This window comes from Aotus nancymaae, unplaced genomic scaffold (assembly GCF_030222135.1).
Source record: "Aotus nancymaae isolate 86718 unplaced genomic scaffold, 86718_ANA_hifiasm-v0.15.2.pri h1tg000043l, whole genome shotgun sequence".
Lineage (NCBI taxonomy): Eukaryota > Metazoa > Chordata > Mammalia > Primates > Aotidae > Aotus > Aotus nancymaae.
The window spans coordinates 7,891,630-7,909,974 of NW_026988457.1; the positions used below are offsets into that span (position 1 = coordinate 7,891,630).

The 18,345-nt window shown below is 40.6% G+C and overlaps 1 protein-coding gene across 4 annotated transcripts in view; it reads right to left on the reverse strand.

Moving 5' to 3' along the window:
* The window catches only part of DCLK1 (doublecortin like kinase 1), a 352,501-nt gene that overhangs the window by 21,940 nt on the left and 312,216 nt on the right, over positions 1–18,345 (reverse strand). For all 4 annotated transcript variants that reach the window (XM_012465567.3, XM_012465568.3, XM_012465570.3 and 1 more), the window contains 4 exons: positions 17,065–17,142; positions 16,283–16,379; positions 13,968–14,048; positions 2,588–2,701 (listed from right to left, as the gene is read on the reverse strand). In XM_012465567.3, coding sequence (XP_012320990.1) covers positions 2,588–2,701; positions 13,968–14,048; positions 16,283–16,379; positions 17,065–17,142 — 370 coding nt within the window. The remainder of the gene's footprint in view (positions 1–2,587; positions 2,702–13,967; positions 14,049–16,282; positions 16,380–17,064; positions 17,143–18,345) is intronic.

Here is an 18,345-nt window from a genome sequence, read left to right on the forward strand (position 1 = left end):
AAAATTTTTCTTCTACCTCCCACTTATTTTGCTTCATAGCAGAATAGACTTTCTTGGCAGTCATACTTTGGAATATTACTTAATGCCAGGGCTTCCTTTTCTTGTGATAGTCCCCTGATAGTCTTTGCACTTTAAGAATGAAAAACATGGTTATACAATATAATTGGACGCATTCAGCGCTATTCTGAAAGTTATACAATGAAGGTGGCCAAAATGGCCTGTTTCTAATTCCCAGCCCCACCCTGTGGCTAGGGACCTCGGCTGGGTTCTTCTGGAAGCTAGAGATGTTTATGAGGGAAAAGTGTTCTGGAAAAGGTGCCTAAATGTACATAGTATGGTAGACTAGTTTCTCTTAAAACAACTTCTGAAATTTACATTGATAGTCCCTTTCATGCTTGAAATATTAGTGCTGATAGTTAACATATGAATTGTGCTGTAGGTCTGACAGGCAATTTTTAAAATACAGTTTTCTGAAACCAGCCAATTATTTTGAATCTGAATTAAGTTGATAATTATTTTTAAAAAAACCAAAACTCTGCAGTGGTAAAGATTAAATGAGCATGCAACCAATGCATAGCTTAGCATTACACAGTCCGCTTTACAATTTGTAAGTATATTACCAGTTTGTGCAGTTCCCATGGAAACCGTGTTAGTGATGAATTGAGAAACTTGCATTCAAAATTGCATTCAAAGTGGTCCAATCATGACATTTAGGGAAAAAAAATAGTGGATCTTTGATCTCCAAATACTAACGAGTGTTTTAAGATCCACCTAGATGAGGTTTTAATGAATTCATATGAATAAGGCTTCAGAATTTATCCAAGTTTGATTAAAATAGGATTTCCCCTCAAATATGTGTTGTCTGTCAATTGGAAAATTGCCTGACGTTCCTGCCCTTAGTCATTATAAGACTCCTAGAATACTGTGAACAAACCAATATTGAGCAACCAAGGCAAACTTAACCAAAGACTGATTAAAATAAACAACCAGGGGAAAAAAGAAAATAAAAGCAAAATGACAGAAGAGGAAAAGGCACTCTCTCTAGCAGCTGTAAGCCTTTAGCAGGAGAAAAACAGTCCCTTTCATGGACAAGCGTGCTGGCAGTCCATTCCAAAAGAAAACTGTGGAATCACAAATGTCTGGAATAGACTTATATCTTGAATGAACAATGGAAATAGAGTATAGAATGTCTGGTTTAGTAGAGAATCACCATAAGAGTGTTACTTTCAAAATTACTGACTGAATATCAGCTCAGAACAAAGAACACTGACCATATATGGAAGACGTAGAGGCTAATTTACTTCTACACTGAATTTTCTTAGAAAGAATTAAAGACAGAGGGCAAGAACAACTTGAAATTGTAAAACTTCAGCGGCACTGAGGAACATCTGGAAGAGTAGGCATTCTCTTTCAGTTTCCTCGTGTGCCAGTTGCTCACACGCATGTAAATCACTACTGAAATGCTTGTACGACAGCATGTATGCACGCGTTCATATCATTTGCAAATTCTGGAATCTCATATCAAATATTTAGTAACCCAGATCTGGGATTGGTGGTATCCAACAGGTCACTTGTTTAGCTTCAGTTTTATTTAGAGCTCTCGCACAACCCAAAAAGAAAAAAAAGAAAGAAATTGAAAGCACCTAGAGTAGTCCAATATTCAGTACTGCTCATGAGTGAGAGGTACTGTTTAGTAGCATAAATACTTTCGAAAAAGTCCACATCATAATGTCCTAAATTCTTTGTTTGGAGAAGAAAAACAACTCAAGTGATTTTCAGATTGAATATGCTATTAAAATGTATATACTCTGGAAAAAAGGAAATTATTAAAAACTCAAGTAATTGGAACTTGAATATATTTACTCTAGAATATGACACCAGGAAGTATGAGATTTCATTATTCCTCAGCCCAATTTAATCTTTGCCTAGAGCTGCGATCAAATTGCATGTAGTGTATGTCTGCATGTATAGAACAGAAAAAAAAAAAAAAAAAAGTCCTTGTGCAGCCACATCAATAAAATTGTAAATGTTAAAAGACTTTCAACTTTAAGAACAGAAATTTCTAAGGAGCAAGACATCATGACTTCGTTGGGTGTTCACAGTAATTCAATTTCACTGAAAATCTCACTGCGTAGCTTTCTGCTATGCTTTGACTTTAATTTAGGTCTAGTATCAAGATCTGCAGTGTTCCGAGCTCTCCCTGCAATGTCATCTCTCTCAGCTTCCCTTTCCTTTCTAGGTCCTGGCAAAAGGACACTATGAACTCTTTTTCTTAGAGCCAAAAAGTTTGCATTGGCACAGAGTCCAGCATGGGGGAGGTTTTCTGTTTTGAAGAAATAAATCATGAAATTAATATATACTGCAAGACACCCTGGAGGTGTTGGATAATGATGTGACGCCCAGGGAAATGATCTGCAGAAACACCTAATATATATAAGTCCCATACCTCCTCTAGTGCATTAAGTGGCTGAGCTGTCTAAAGAAATGACCCATTCTGCTGTCTCTGGCTGGAGAATCTCCTGAGTAATGCCTGTCTCTTAGGTGGGTTGCTTTAAAAAAGTTATAGGTGGATATTTCAGATGCTTACTGCTATGACAGAAACTCCAGCTGCTGTGCTATTCGGCTTGGGGCCTGTGTTGAAATGCTTCTTTATCTTTCCAGCTACTGACAGCTGATGTTCATTTTCTGGGAGGCCATCATCCTGGAGAAAAAAAAAATAAGAGAAAAAGAAAGAAAATGAGATAAATGAAAAACAAAGGCCAAATCTTCTAGTCATAGGCTGTGATCTTAGAATTCATGAGATGTCAGAAATAAACCCTCCAACATCTACTCATTAAACACTGTTGTTGGAAGCACTGCTCCAAGGTCTCATTCATTTCCATATCTGCTCTAAAATTAATTTGCTTCGTGTCATCTGACCCTCAGAGGTTTGCCTCTAAATTAAAAAAAAAATTTCTGTTTTTGGTTTCTAATAAAATCTATTCTAACCATGGCTCTAGGAACATGTCAAAGAGCAAGTTAATCTAGATGACCAAAAAAAAAAATATATCAACATGAACATCTCTTTTTAATTTTTTTCCCTCTTAACCCATCATTTAGACCTAAAGCCAAGGGTCTTGGCTGGCAAGCTTGGGCTCCTGCATGGCCCATAAATAAACTCAGGCCTGTTCCACAGCTACTCATTTGGCCATTCTAAAATCCCAGGCAGCCTTCCAGGCAGAAAGATCTTCCTTAAATTTTAAATCCTTCTTGCTGCCTTCAAATCATCTGTTCTTATGATGTGGTTTATATGGAGCTCATTTTAACTCAGGTCTCCATTCTCTGCTGGAGCCATGGATGACTGAGCCTGGACACATGTTTCTCTTGTACTAAATATTGTTAGAATAACAATAACCAGGGTCATAAGTATGTGCCACCACGTACTAGAGTTCATGATGAAAAGGCTGCAGGATCTTTTGAGGCACAGACTGTGTTTTGCTCACTATGGAATCCCCAGATTTTAGGATAGGGCGTTGCCACAAAATGGATGCTCAGTTGTGGAATAAATGAATGAATGGATAATAGAGTGTTTGTAACTCACTGCTATAAAGAAACTCCCGGCAATCACTTCAATGCCATTTGTTATTTTTCTTTTCTTCTTCGTCTCCATTATTTTGCAGGTAATTTCTTGGTTTCACCCGGGAAAATAAATCTGTTGCTTATCAAGCATAAGGTGCTGGCTGTTTTTGCATGAGCTGGTCCCTCTGCATGGCATTTGCTCTTTCGTTCAGCATTTGGTCATTCACTTACTCAGTGGACATTAACTGCATGCCTACATGGACCAGGTAGTACAGTAGGAGGGGGAGAAATGACGGCGGGCAGAGGCAGGCATGGGCCTTGCTCTTCTAGACCCTCGGCTCCATTTCTTTTCTTCACAACTTGGGTCTAACTGGCCTGTTCCAAGGCATGTATCGCCAATTAAGCACAATCCATTCTAATGGCTTTTCTGGAAACCCCTAATGCTTTTTCATTATATCAATTTGCACTATTTCTATTTTTTGGTGTTAGTAATAGAGTGCAATTCCAGTAGAGTGGGATGCTACTTGGGGAGGGAACAGAAGCAGGGCCACACGAAGTGCCGAGCATGTCAAGGGCTACGTTAGGAATAGCAGAGTGTGGGAGGAAGATGTGATCCCTGTCAAGCAGAACCTTGCAGGTTAATTGGGAGACAAAATATGCACACACTATGTAAAATCGTGAAACAGGTCAACCATACAAAAAAGTGCTGTGACAAGGCGGCATGGCTGGATGGCTCAGCTAGATGCACCAAAGACGTTCAGAGGAGAAAGGACATACTTTCTGTTGTGAACAGTCACAGCAGACTTCATGAGGGATATGGGGCTTGACCTGGCCCTTAATGACGGAGAGTGTGTTGACAGGCAGAGAGAAGGAAGGTGATATTTGGTGTGCAGTGTGGGCAGTGGAAGCCACAAAGTCATGTCTGCAAAACAAGAAATCAAACAGTTTGTCTCTAGTTAAGAGTTTATGTGCGAGGGTCATGGCAGAGAAAGCTGAAGAAACAGGAGAAGATTGGCCATAAATGAGTACCCGAAAGACCCCAGAATTGAAGCCTTCATCTCCATTAGGAATAAAGCTTTTTAATAAGAGGATTTTAAGTAAAGGACTACCTTCACCTTTACTGAGGCATTTTTAGAGTACATTATCCAGTTCTTGGTTCACTCTACAAGTCAAAGAGAAGTCAGATGATGATTACAAAGAATTAGGATTATGCATCCAGAGTTCTAAACACAAGAGTGAATTCAATGGTGTATATAAAAAATGTTTTTATTAAAATGGTGAATGACACACAAGGCCCCTGTAATTCAAGTTGAACAATAGCTTTTGGGATCTAAGTGAGAATTTTTGCAAGTTTTTCAACATTTGACAAGGGATAAAATGATGCTGAAAGTCTTCTGAATATTAGTATCATGCTTTGGCAGAGTGTCAGGCTCTGCCTGAATGAAAGCAGCCACCCTGGATGCCCTACTGGCCTCACCCCCAAGATTATATACGCACTTCTTACCATCTTTTTGTTGAGTTCCAGGCTACCCTGGACAAAGTGATCAAATGAGCGTTCGATGATGAGATAGTTTGGAAAACATGATTGTGGAGAAGGTTGAGGAAAGGTTTTTCTTTTTAGGATGAAAGAAACTCGAGCATATTTGTGGTCTTAGGATAAGAAGCTAGTGAAAAGGGAGAGTTGAAAGATAGAGAAAGGGCAGGGTGGGGACGGAGGACAGGTGAAATGGTTTGCCTTGGGGAGGTATAGGTTTACCTCTTCTCTGAAGCAAAGATGAAGCAGAGAGAACGAGCAGAGGTGCAGGGAAGGCAAGTTAGAAGAGCATGGCACAGAGAGGACGATGACACAAGTGTTAACTGCTACTTATATGTGTGATCTGTTTCCTCTGCAAACTTCCGTCCATGTTAGTCACTATCATTCCCATTTTGAAGATGGGCAAAATGAGGCTCAGCAAGGTGAAATCATGAGAAGCATGAAAGATGAAATCATGAGAAACTCATGAGACGCATGTCTGTCTTGAGCAGTTTACTGCTAGAATATTCCCGTTTAGTTTTAAACATTTGCTCAATGTCACACAGCTAGAAAGTGGTTGAGTCAGCATCAAACCAGGCCTGAAACTCTGCTTTCTTGTTTTTTTTCCCATACCAGGTTGCATCAATTGAGGACACTCACTAGAATGGCATCAGCTACAAAACGACTGCTTAAGTGCTAAATGAAAATACTCAGTGAATCATCTTTTCCATGATGAAAGTGGCACAGTGGTGAGAGGGAATGAGAATTGAATTAGGGCTGAACAAACCAGAAAATATTCGGACACGACTTAATGGAGCCTAGGAATGATCTGGAGGTCACTAAAAGAGACGCTGAGCATTTTAGGGACCCAGCGGAACACAGAAACTTCTCTGCCAAGTGGAGACGGGGTGTCCACCAATCTGGGATGTGTCGACGTGACCTATTAGGGCTAGGACTCTAGGCTCCTAAGTGCAGCAAGCAGTGCAGCAAGGCCCGGCTGACGCTGGACAGAATAAAGTGGCACGGAGCCAACAGGGTGGTCCTATGATGGGCACAGGCTGTGTTTACCATCCTGGTGCAAATACGGGGAAAGAAAGCTGGGTTTTCATAAGAGCAGTCCCACTTAACCTACTGAGAAAGATCCAGCTCTTGCTGAATAACTCCACCTTCTTTTCACTCCCCATCACTGGCATCTTTTCAGAAACTTCCTTCACCTGGTTTTCCCCCCACTGCTAGTTCTTGAACTAGGAGTTTGCTCTCTCACCACCTCACAGTGGATTTCCTTATCATTTCCCAGCCCTGTCCTGGTCCTAATCTCCTGTCAAGGTTCCTAGCAACTCTTTCAGATGCTGGGGCTTGGAGGTGAAGGCCTCCAGCTTTAAATTCCAGTGAAGGTTTGAGCTTCCCTTGGGTTATTAGTTCACGTTTAAGCAATGCAAGTAGCGAAACAACTCTCACAAGTTGTCAGAGATGCTTTTGGCTTCATAAATCTTAAAATGTTTCAGGATTTTTTGCCAATGAAATAAGGTGTCTGGAGGAGGTAAAACACATACATGTACACAAACACACACATACACACACACCGTGACAATGAAACAGTCTGCAGTGTTTTTACATAAATTTTGAAGGCTTTCAGCATAATTGGATTAAAAGACTTAAAAAATTGTCTTTGCAGGGATCTGATCTGTACCTGTGCCATACAAATTGATGATGGAGATTTAGCTAACTTACTCTCATGTATCAATAAAATAAATAGGGACATTAAAAACATACTTTTATATATACATCTTTATCACCATTATTCAGAATAGATTATGTGCCAAAAACGTGCTATGAATTTTCTAAACGTTACAAATCTGGCAGCATTTTACAAATAGTTATAGTATTATTACCATACGTTCTGGTTTGGGGGTAGTTTCTGAAGTTTGACACAGGCTGGTTGTGGTTTGAGGTTAGTAGTTTTTGAATTAGAAATTCCCATCCACCACTTGGCAGAGCATTGCAACTGACAAGAACAAAATTAGTTTGCAAAATGGAAAATGAACTCTCACCACCGTCCATAGGAGACCTGGCCTCCTGGTCTCCATTTCTCTAGGGGTTCCTGGGGAAGAGCTGTGGGGAGGCCTGCTGGGGAATGGATGTGAAGTCACTCCGTAGTGTGAATTCCTCGCTTTCCTCTGGGAAATCATTTCAGGCATCATGCTTTAGAAAATTATCATCCCCTTGTGGATTTTTGGTTTTATCATGGATCTGGTTTGCAGTCTATTCATTGCCAGACTCTGTAAACTCATGAGAAGCATGGCAGTCTTGAACAGTTTACTGCTAGAATATCCCCATTTAGTTTTAAACAATTCCAAGGTCATTAAAGGACTCTTCAATAGCGGTTCCACTTCACCTCCCAGGGTGCTGCTAACCATCTCCACCTGCTCGGCACCCCAAGTCCCATTGACTCTCCTCAGCATGGCCCTGTGATTCTCTGTCTACAATTCACACTGCCCTTTTGGAGAAAATGTGAGGCAAGTTAAGATTTATTTTAGAGAAAGGACAGGATAAAATGCCCATATGGAAACTGAAACTCCATGTCATCATTTAAAATTTATGAATATAAATAAGTGGTTTTATGTATTATTACAGTGTCATTGGGCTTCACTTAATTTTTAACAAATTCTACCAGCACAATAAGATGAATGTGTACATTTTTTGTGTGTGAGTAGGGCTGATTTTTATTAGTCAACGTGGAATATCTTGAGAGATTATCCAGGCTCCTATTTTTTCTTCTTTCTCTTGCTCTTTTTCTTTTTGAATATCTTGATTTAGGAGTATCTTTTCAAAAGAGTACATAGGTGGGATATAGAAGGTACATTAAAATGTAAAGGCCAGGAAGGTGATAGAAAGTCTTGAATTGGCTAAATAACTATATTTGATTTATTTAAACCAGTCCATTCTGCTAATACAAAAGTTCTTGAACTTGGTCTCACGTTATAATCACCTGTGAGCTTTTAAAAGTCCTGATGCCAGGAAGCCAGTGCAAACAAATTAAATGAGAACGTCTGTGGGCAAAACCAGGTATCAGCCCTGTGTTAGAGGCTCCACTAGACTCCTTTGAGCCTCAGTTTTTCATCAGTAAAACTGGCAAAATAATTTGACATAAAACATAGATTCATAAAATTATAGCATTCTAGAGTATCAGAATAATAATTCTGGGATAAGGTAGGTGAACATTTTGAAAATAAAAATGGAATGATAGTAATAAATTTAAAATATTACAATGATGATCATTTGATCCTAATTACAAATAAGATTTTTTTCTGGAAATGTCAATTCTGATTATGAATTTATCATGAACCTACATTTTCTATCAATAAAGCATCTTTTGTGGGGAAAGTGACTCAATCCTCGTTCCAATTCCTGAAAAAGTCAAGATGTATTACTGCCTATTCTATTCTTAGAATAAATGTGCCTAAATCACATTGTTCTCCATTAGATGGGTAATAGGATAAAGAAATGTAGCTGGGACAATTTCTGTTGGTATTTTGTAACTACATTAAACAAAATAGCTGTGATGCTGGAGAAAGTAACAGAGCTGGTGATGCACCTATTATCTATCCAGATCTGTGGCACACAAACAAGATCATGTTTGGGGATGACAGTCTTTCCTCCTAAATCAAGCTCCTCATTCACCAACATGAATCACAATTTGAATCTCATCAGCACATGGTGATGGATGATACAGTTGTCATCTCGCTCAGACTCAAATTCATCAAATATTTGCTAAGTATCTGTAAGGTGCTAGGACTTAAGATTGCCCTCTCAGACTCTTCAAATATATGATCTTTTCCCATCCTCATAGCAAATGGAGAGGAGAATCCTATTTTCTCCATTTCACAGATAGGAAAATAGTTTCGAAGGAGAGAAAAGACTTGCCCAGCAAGGTCACACAAGTGGGTAATCTGGTGCTCCTTCCGCGGGTCTACATTCCTCTTCCCGACACGTGGCTGCTTACTGAGGATGGCTTTGTTCATGTGGCTCATTGGAACCATCCACAGAGAGTCCTCGCTCATGTCTCTTCCAACAACAGAGCAAAAGGCAAGAATACAGTGGAGCATGCTGGGATTCAGATCCAGGGCGTGTAAAAAATAAAGGTGAACTTAGAAGAAGCTCCTGGAATGAGGCTAAAACAAGCGACTTTTGCCGACTAGGTTTTCCAGTTCTGTGGCCCTATGCTCTATTCTCTGTTTTATGTGAGGCTGCCTTTTCTTTTTTATTTCTTTTTTCTCTTTTTTTTTCTCGTTTTTTGTTTTTGTTTGTTTTTTGAGACAGAGTATCCCTCCATCACCTAGGCTGGAGGGCAGTGGCTCCATCTTGGCTCACTGCAACCTCTGCCCTCCAGGTTCGAGCGATCCTCGTGCCTCAGCCTCCCCGGTAGCTGAGATTACAGTCACCCACCACCGTGCCGGGCTAATTTTTGTTTCTGTTTTTTAGTAGAGATGTGATTTCACCATGTTGGCCAAGCTGGTCTTGAACTCCTGGCCTCAAGTGATCCACCCGCCACAACCTCCCAGAGTACTGGGGTAAACAGGCGTGAGCCACTGCACCCGGCCTAGACTGCCTTTTCAATTCCAAGAATGTCAGGTAAAAAGGTCATGGCATAAGCAATAGAGAAAATTAGAACTAATGAGAGCAGAGGAAGAGCTTTTTGACAATGTCCTTAGGGTTCACATAATTATTAGTGCTTTTCTCTCTCCTTCTCTCCCTTGTGGTAATCAGGTATAATTTGATTGCCAAATGCAAAATGTCTTACTAAATGGATATCCTTTGAAATCCCTAATTTATTTATTTCATTTGCTTGGTCATTCATTTATTGTACTTAGAGACTTCAACAAATACTAAAAAGGCTGATTGTGAAAGCTTACTTTTAACAATTTATTATTTTCAGATACAAAAAATCCATTTTCTGATTCAGTTACTTTCAAAAGTTAAGCAGTCACTTCCTAATCAAGTCTTTTAAAGCTTTTATTAAAACTGATATTTTTTTGAGTGTGTTAAGTCTGTTTGTAGTATTATAGAAAGGGTTTTTTTGTTTTGCTTTTTTGTTTTTTTTTAGTTTTCGATCTCCTAGATGATTACTTAAATTCTCTCCTTGCTTTTAGAAAATGTCTTTAGGAAATCTGAGAGGAGCAACTGAAATGACAGCAGAAGTCGAAGATCCAGAGGGAGCCATGGAACGTAATTATGGGTAAAGTGGGACCATGTGCAAAAATGTGCACAAGAGCAGGTTGAGGAGGGAACAAGTTATTGCTGAGACATGTACATGTTGCCATAGGAAAATGAGCGACCTAATTTTTCACTGGTAACAGCCAGAAGTCGTCTTTATTTTGTGTCTTTACCACAGTTGAGTTGGGATATTATTGATCTAGGGCCATTTGGTCTGGAATCAGGGGAAGATTTATGCTGTTCCCAACAGCACTCCAGACCCCTCATGTATATAAACAAATTTGCTCACATTTACAAAGGTATCTTCTAGCAAACACCAATTCTGCTGGAACTGACTGCCAGATATCTCCTTCTCGGTCTTCTCCAGGATCGAGCTCTGGCACCTCCTTCTCTGGGAAGTGTCCCCACAGAGCAGACTGAGGAAGCTGCTCTCACTGCCCTGGAACTGTATGGTTGTATCCGACATTGTTCCTAGAGGGCCGGGCTGGCACAGAGTGTCCCTCTGATGAAAATGTATTTAGAAATCTCTATAGATAATTTTTAAAAAATTACTCAGGTGTGGTGGCACACACCTGGGGTCCCAGCTACTTGGGAAGGTGAGGCAGGAGGATCGCCTGAGCCCAGGAGGTGGAGGCTGCAGTGAGCCACGATTGCACCACTGCATTCCAGCCTGGGTGACAGAGAGAGACTCTGTCTCAAAAAAAAAAAGCTTCAGGGGACTTTTAAGGTCACATGTCAAATTCAGATTGTCTAGTTTCTTCTGTGTGGTCACCCTGTCCCAGTTTTTCCAGAGCTAACATGCAATTTGTCAGTTTATGGATGGTGGGCTTTTAATGAGCCCACATGGATCAGTCAGAACCAACCACTGCCATTCAGAGAGCCTACAGCTGGCTTGTGCCTCTTCCTCCCTGCACAGCTACGGAAAGGTACCATGACCTGGGTAAGTGAGTTTGGAAAAGTTGCTAATTGTATTAGCAATCATTACAACGACGACTGTGTCCCTATTGTACCTATCTGTTTGCAACATTATGTGTAACAAAGGGCGGGGTAGATGTAATGTGGTGCATGGGACGTTAAAACATCTGGGCTGAGAGTGAGGATATCTGGCTGCAAATTCTGGCTCCACTGCAAGTTTGGCTATTTTGAGAAAATCCACACTGCACAGCCTTTGTCTCCTCATCTGTAAAATGGGTACAATAATACCCATCCCGCCTATCTTGTAGGCTTGTTATGAGGCACAGATAAGATGCTTCCGAATCCTTTCAGCTTCATAGAAAAGGATAACTTTTGCTTAGCACCCAGGGGTGAATGCCGAGGTTGTTGAGGCTGGAAGTGATCACTCCTGGATGCTGGCTGCATAGCCTCACTGTCCCTAGGGCCATGGGGATTACTATCTTTGCATGTCTGTACACCAGTTAGAAAACTGCTATATGAGAAATCTTAAAATAAACCTCAGTGCATAGCTCTACATGCTCTTTTTCATGTCTACTCTTCTGTTATTTGTATATAACCTCCCAGTGGAGTGTGAAGCATCACATTCAGACATGTAGAAAGCTGGAACCTGGACCTACAGCCATCAAGTGGCAGAACATGAATGAGATTCCAAGTTCTTGTCACCCCATATGTAGTCAGCTGACATGTTGACTGTGCTTTCCATCATGCCTTGACCTCAAGCTTTTGTTGTTTTGGAAAACAAAACAAAACAAATCACTCAACTACTCACCAAGGTGACAATTCAGAGAAATGGAACATTTTGTTGCCTTTAATGTACAGCCAGATGATTCAGTGCAGTAGGGAGGCTGGTAAAATTTATATCAGTGAGCTGACAATTTTATAACTGTCCACTTCTATGACCACGTCCATGTATATATTCAAACCTATATCTGTCTTCTATTCTGGCAGTAGGAACCATTAAACCTAGTGACAGAGCTTCCCCATCTGTCAATGGGGATTGCCATAGTAACTAGATTACAAAATTATAAAGTTGTTGGGAAGAAAACGATCAGCACAAACACAATACAGTTAAGGTATATAAGATGCTTAAAATACTTCTGGCAGACTCTAGAAGTTAAGCATTCTGTCAGTATTAATTATGAGTATTATTATTATTATTTGAGATGGTGTCTTGCTCTGTCACCCAGGCTGGAGTGAAGTGGCACAATCTCAGCTAACTGTAGCCTCCATCTCCTAGATTCAAGTGATTCTACTGCCTCAGCCTCCTGAGTAGCTGGGATTACAGGTGCATGCCATCATGCCCAGCTAATTATTTTTGTTTTTGTTTTTCATAGAGACAGGATTTCACCATATTGGCCAGGCTGGTCTCAAACTCCTAACCTCAAGTGATCTGCCCACCTTGACCTCCCAAAGTGCTGGGGTTACAGGCACGAGTCACCACGCCCAGACTATCATCATTACTCTTTTTGAGATGGAGTCTCACTCTGTTGCCCAGGATGGAGTGCAGTGGCATGATCTCGGCTTATTGCAGCCTCTGCCTCCCAGATTCAAGTGATTCTCATGCCTAATCCTTCTGAGTAGCTGTGATTACAGGTGTGCACCACCACACCCAGCTAATTTTTGTATTTTTAGTAGAGATCAGATTTCACCCTGTTGACTAGGCTGGTCTCAAACTCCTGGTTTCAAGCGATCTGCCTGCCTCAGCCTCCCAAACTGCTGGGATTACAGGCATGAGCCACTGCACCCAGCCAACTATGAGTATTATTAATCAAAACAAATTTTACCCACCAGTTATAGAGAAATATAGAGTTAAAAAATAATGACTCTGCTCTGGAGAATTCCTTTATGTTAATGTAATACCATACTTGAAGTTCTTTGAGTAATACCTGTACTCAAAGAGCAGCCGCAGAGGCAGCATTGGGAAGCTTTTAGAAATGCAGAGTCTCCAATCTACTGTGTTAGAATCTGCATTTTAACAGGATCTCTAGGTGATTTGTGAGCACATTTACATTTGAGAAGTGCTGCCCTGGAGTAGCCCAAGGTGTATGCAGAAACCCTTAGGTCACTTTCACTGTTGGTAGGAATCATGAAAAAAGCAGGACTGACTCAGAAAGTCTATTATGTCTTATTGATGATTATTCAGCTCTAATCTGGACCACAGAAAGCCGCTTGTGGGGTAGAAGATTGAGGCCTTGGGCATCTCACCAGTTAGAAGGCAATCTCATCAGAATAAAATATAATGTATACATCAGATGCCCTCATGGAACAAGTCTAAGATCTTGTAATTGTCGTGGCACATATGAGATAGGGGGGAACGAAATGAAACACAACACTTTTTTTTTAAGATGGAGTCTTGCTCTGTCACTCAGGTTGGAGTGCAGTGGCATGATCTTGGCTTACTACAACCTCTGCCTCCCAGACTCAAGCAATCCTCCCACCTCAACCTCCTGAGTATCTGGGACCACAGGGATGTGCCACCATGTCCAGCTAATTTTTTGTATTTTTTTTGGTAGAAACAGGGTTTTGCCATGCTGCCCAGGCTGTCCTCAAACTCCTGAGCTCAGGTGATCCACCCACCTTGGTCTCTCAAAGGGCTGGGATTAAAGGCATGAGCCACTGCTCCTGGCCCACAACACTTTCAAAAGGGGACAATAACATTAAGAGATCTGCAAATGATTTTTAAAAGGAATGTTAGGCATGAACATAGAAAACGGTGCGAGTCACTTACATTCACCCAGGGATGCTCAAGGACTTGAATAGCAGAAAACCGCTGATCTACATCGACCAACAGCATCATGGTAATGAGCTCCTGTGAAGGGGAACATTAGAGTCCAATTATCTGAATTTAAGGAGAAAAGCTGGATGTGTGCAAATGCAGGAGTTCTCTTTCAGTTTCGAAAAGCGTTTGTAAAAGCTCTAAATCTTAAACATATCAACTCCACTTACCTGTGGCTACTTACCACTTTTAAAAGTTAAAAATGGTAAGCACTTGGAATTATAAATACATAGCTTGTGGTTGAATAAAAATTAAATTAATAATAAAATCAATTTCATAAAAATGTTTGTAGTAGAAAAGAAAGTATACAAGTTAAGAAATTAATATTTTTTCTTTGTCTAGCATTTTGCACATTAAAGACAGATTTATTAATTAGTTTAATATAGAAGTCACATTTTAAAAAACACTTTACTTAAAATTTCACTTTAGTAGCCGAAAGGAAAAATGAATTGTTTTCCTGAATTTCAAGACAGCATACTTAGGTTCAAAAGAAAGAAATGAGGAAAGGTGGAATTGCCAACAGCTAGGTGGTAAGACAGAATTTATCCTTTAGTAGCTAAAGAATTCTAAAGAAATACATTAAAATTGCTTCAAAAACTTCCAGACAAATCAATACAAAGGAAAACAGAACTATGAAGAGGTAAACAATTTTATCATCCTGAAATTAATGGAACTTTCTCATGAGCTCAAATGGACTTGGACCAGGAATGCTCTACTTGGGTCTTAACGATGAGTATGGTACACAATTGTGCACTTTGGGTTAGAAGCTCCCATGTCATGAAATGGTTAGATATGTGTTATTCGTATAACATACACAGGCTTTATGGTACCACTATATACAGGCTTTATAGCACTACTAGGGATGGGGATGGTTTATTTTCATTGAGGGAGAGAGTTCACTTAGCCTTCTTCATTCACTTTCTAACTTGGACCAGAACTCGTGAAAGCATCTGCTGTGTGTGATGCCCTTTGCAGGTGCTATGGAGGTGTAGGAGATGGTCCTATTTGTCAGAAACTGTGAGCCCTCAGGTCATGCAGTGATGGCATGGGGAGCTGGGCAGGTTCCTGAAGAGCCCCCAGCTCTGCAGCTGTATCATCCCATCTCCTTTAATCTGCGCCTCTCTCTGACACTCCTTTTCTGCCAGGTTCCTAGACAGTTGAAGAAAATGAGAGACTTGCACGCAATGTGCATTATTTTCTACACAAAGTGCTCAGGTCGGAGGGGTTGGCTTTTAAAGGGAACTCACACTCAGGACATGGCAAAAGCAAAGGCATACTCATTGAGCAACCAAAAGATAATTATTTCTCAAAATAATTATCACTGGCATTCAATACATTCACATTGTTGTGCAACCATCCATGTTAAGGATTGATCTTTTAGTTTCATGGTATAAAAACCACAAATCTTGTGTTTTTTTTCCCCTCTGCCTCTAAATCCTGGCTATTATTCAAGGTTCAACTTAAATCATAGCTTCCCCATAACGTCTTTCTTGATGATTTCAACCTACATTGAGGCTGAGTTTTCTTCCCTTTGATTGATTAATTGACAGATTCATTCGTATACTTGTTTATTTATTCAATATATATTGAGCACCAGTTATATACTGGCCATACTTTAGGCAGTGATGCTACAGCAACAGACAAAATAGATAGAAATCCTGGCCTTCGCAGAACTTGCATTCTAGTGGATGGAGAGAGTCTGGAAACTGACTATATAAAGAAGATATGCCTACCTATTTATATCTATCTTTTTGGGTAGAGAGATAGGTAGTTAGATGGCATACCAGATGGACACACAGGTGTAAGTGTTCTGGAGAAAAATAAAGCAGACAAGTAGCATACAGCAAGCCAGGTAAGGTTTAAGAGATGCAATTGGAAACAGGAAGGTCTGGAAGGCTTCACTAAGAAAATGGCATTAAATCAAGACCTGAGAGAGGTGAAACCACAGGCCAGGCCATATAGAAATCTGAGCTGGACTCAAGCCTGGCAAGGATGAGGCACAGCCAGAGGTTATAGCAACGCCACTGGACTGACACCTGGGAGAGATGAAGGCAGCAGATGGAGAGACTTGATAAGTACTTGTTGGGATGTCTGTGAACAGATGACTTGATGACTGTGCAATCCTGGAAAACCTAGCAATTACAACTAAAACGTGTACAGAAATCACACTTATGATGTCATTAGTCTCTTTGCACACAATGATTTGGAATAAATAATTCCGTTAAGACACACAGGATATAGGGAAGAGGAAGGCACTGGAAACCTACCTTTGCAGAATCGGAAACATTATCCCAATATGGAGAAGGAAAGTCCACTTGCCCCATCAAAATCTGATCAAAAAGCACCTCCTGGTCATCACCACTTCTGTTTAGGTGAACGACAACAAGGGAAAAACAGCACTAAGATATCAACTCAGTGTATGTCTTTTCAGTCTTAGGCACTGGAGCCCTTCCTTTTCCAGTAAAGGTGTAAAATGTGTTTTTAAGCAATTAAAAAATGTCAACGTGGAACTGTTTTGATATATTAAGAAAGAGTTTTTGGGCTGGGTGCGGCAGCTCACGCTTGTATTCCCAGCATTTCGGGAGGCCAAGGCAGGTGTATCACTTGAGGTCAGCAGTTCAAGACCAGCCTGGCCAACATGGTGAAACCCTGTCTCTACTGAAAATACAAAAAGTAACTGGGCATGGTGGCGTGCACCTGTGATCCCAGCTATTCATGAGGCTGAGGCAGGAGAACTGTTTGAACCCGGGAGGCAGAGGTTGCAGTGAGCTGGGACTGCGCCACTGCACTCCAGCCTGGGCAACAGAGAGACTCTGTCTCAAAACAAAAAAAAAAAAAAGAAAGAAAGAATGAGTTTGTAATGATATGAAGAAGAAATATGGAAGCATATAAATTAGTATGCACAACATGGAAAAAATAACAGGGATTGCGAGTAAAGTTGTTGTGCTCTTTTCCTGCCGCAGGCTCCTTTGTGCAAGAAGGGTGAATGGATCACTGGGAGAATAGAGAACTGCTTTGTCAGAGCTGAATAAAAGATTGTTGCCCATACCCACGGAATGGAGGGAAACCACACAGCAGGATGTAAGTGATTACACCAGCTGCCCAGATGTCCACCTTGAGGCCATATCTGGAAAAATAAGGGATGTTAGAGTTAGGAGAGTTAGACTCGGACAAATTATGCAGCTTGGTAAAATCAATATATTTTCTCCTCCAAGACAGAAACAAAACCAAACAAAATAAAAATCCCAACAACAAACACTAAACTAAAACCCACCAGCTAGAGTTCAAGGAAAAAAATTAAAAAGACCAAGGTGCAGAAATAAAAATCAAAGGATTTCATGCCTGGGCTTATATATAAATATCAGTAAATGAAGGGTTTCAGCCAAAAGGTTTATTATAGTCATTACAATTTTGAGATAGGGATGGACCCTTGAGATAAACTCCCTTACTTTAGGAATAATAATTATTTCTAGAATGTTTTCCAATTCATAGAGCACTGACATACACGATCATACTTTGTTTTCCTAGCAACGCTGTAGGTTGGACAAGACAAGTATTGCCTATTGTACAGAAGAGAAAACAGATTCAGACCGGTGAGTAATTTTGCTTAAGGTCACACGGTTAATGTCAGAGCTGGTCCCCAACAAGGTCTTCAAGACTCACCACTTCCTCCCAGCAGCAGGCAGAATATGTTCCAATAGAAAGTGTGGCTGTGCCCCAGGCAGCCCCACCTGAGGGAGGTCAGCCAAGGCTATGAATGTGGGCTCCCACCTCATTCAAATTTGCCAAATAGCAAAGTCCTCACTCCCTCACATCTCACCCCAGGAATTTTCCTATTGGGATTCCCTTCTCATCTATCTGGTTTTTCTGCCCTTGTGGTCTATGGTACAAGCAAAAAAATAAAAAACAAAAACAAACAAACAAACAAAAAACTATCTCCAACTGGTCACAGGGGAGGTGCCACCTAGATCCCCAGGTGTGAACTGAAACTGCTAATGAGAAGAAAAAGTAGGGCTGCTTGCTCTCAGCACCTCCACCCTCCCCATTCCTTCTGCTTAAGGATGGCACTTCCGAGCCTGCCTATGGCCCTTGGTAAGAAACAGGGCTTCTTACCAAAGGGGTCTTTGACTTAGGCTGAGCTGAGTTCAAATTCTGACTCAGCCACTAAAACTAGTCATGAGCTTACATGGTCTCTAACCCATTAGAGTATCAATTTATTTAAGTACAAAATGGAAGAGTAAGAAGTAAAGGAGTTTCAGGCCTGGAGTACTGTGAGTCCTTAGTAAGGAATAGGCTACCCTACCCTTCTCCCCACATTCATCTGATTCTA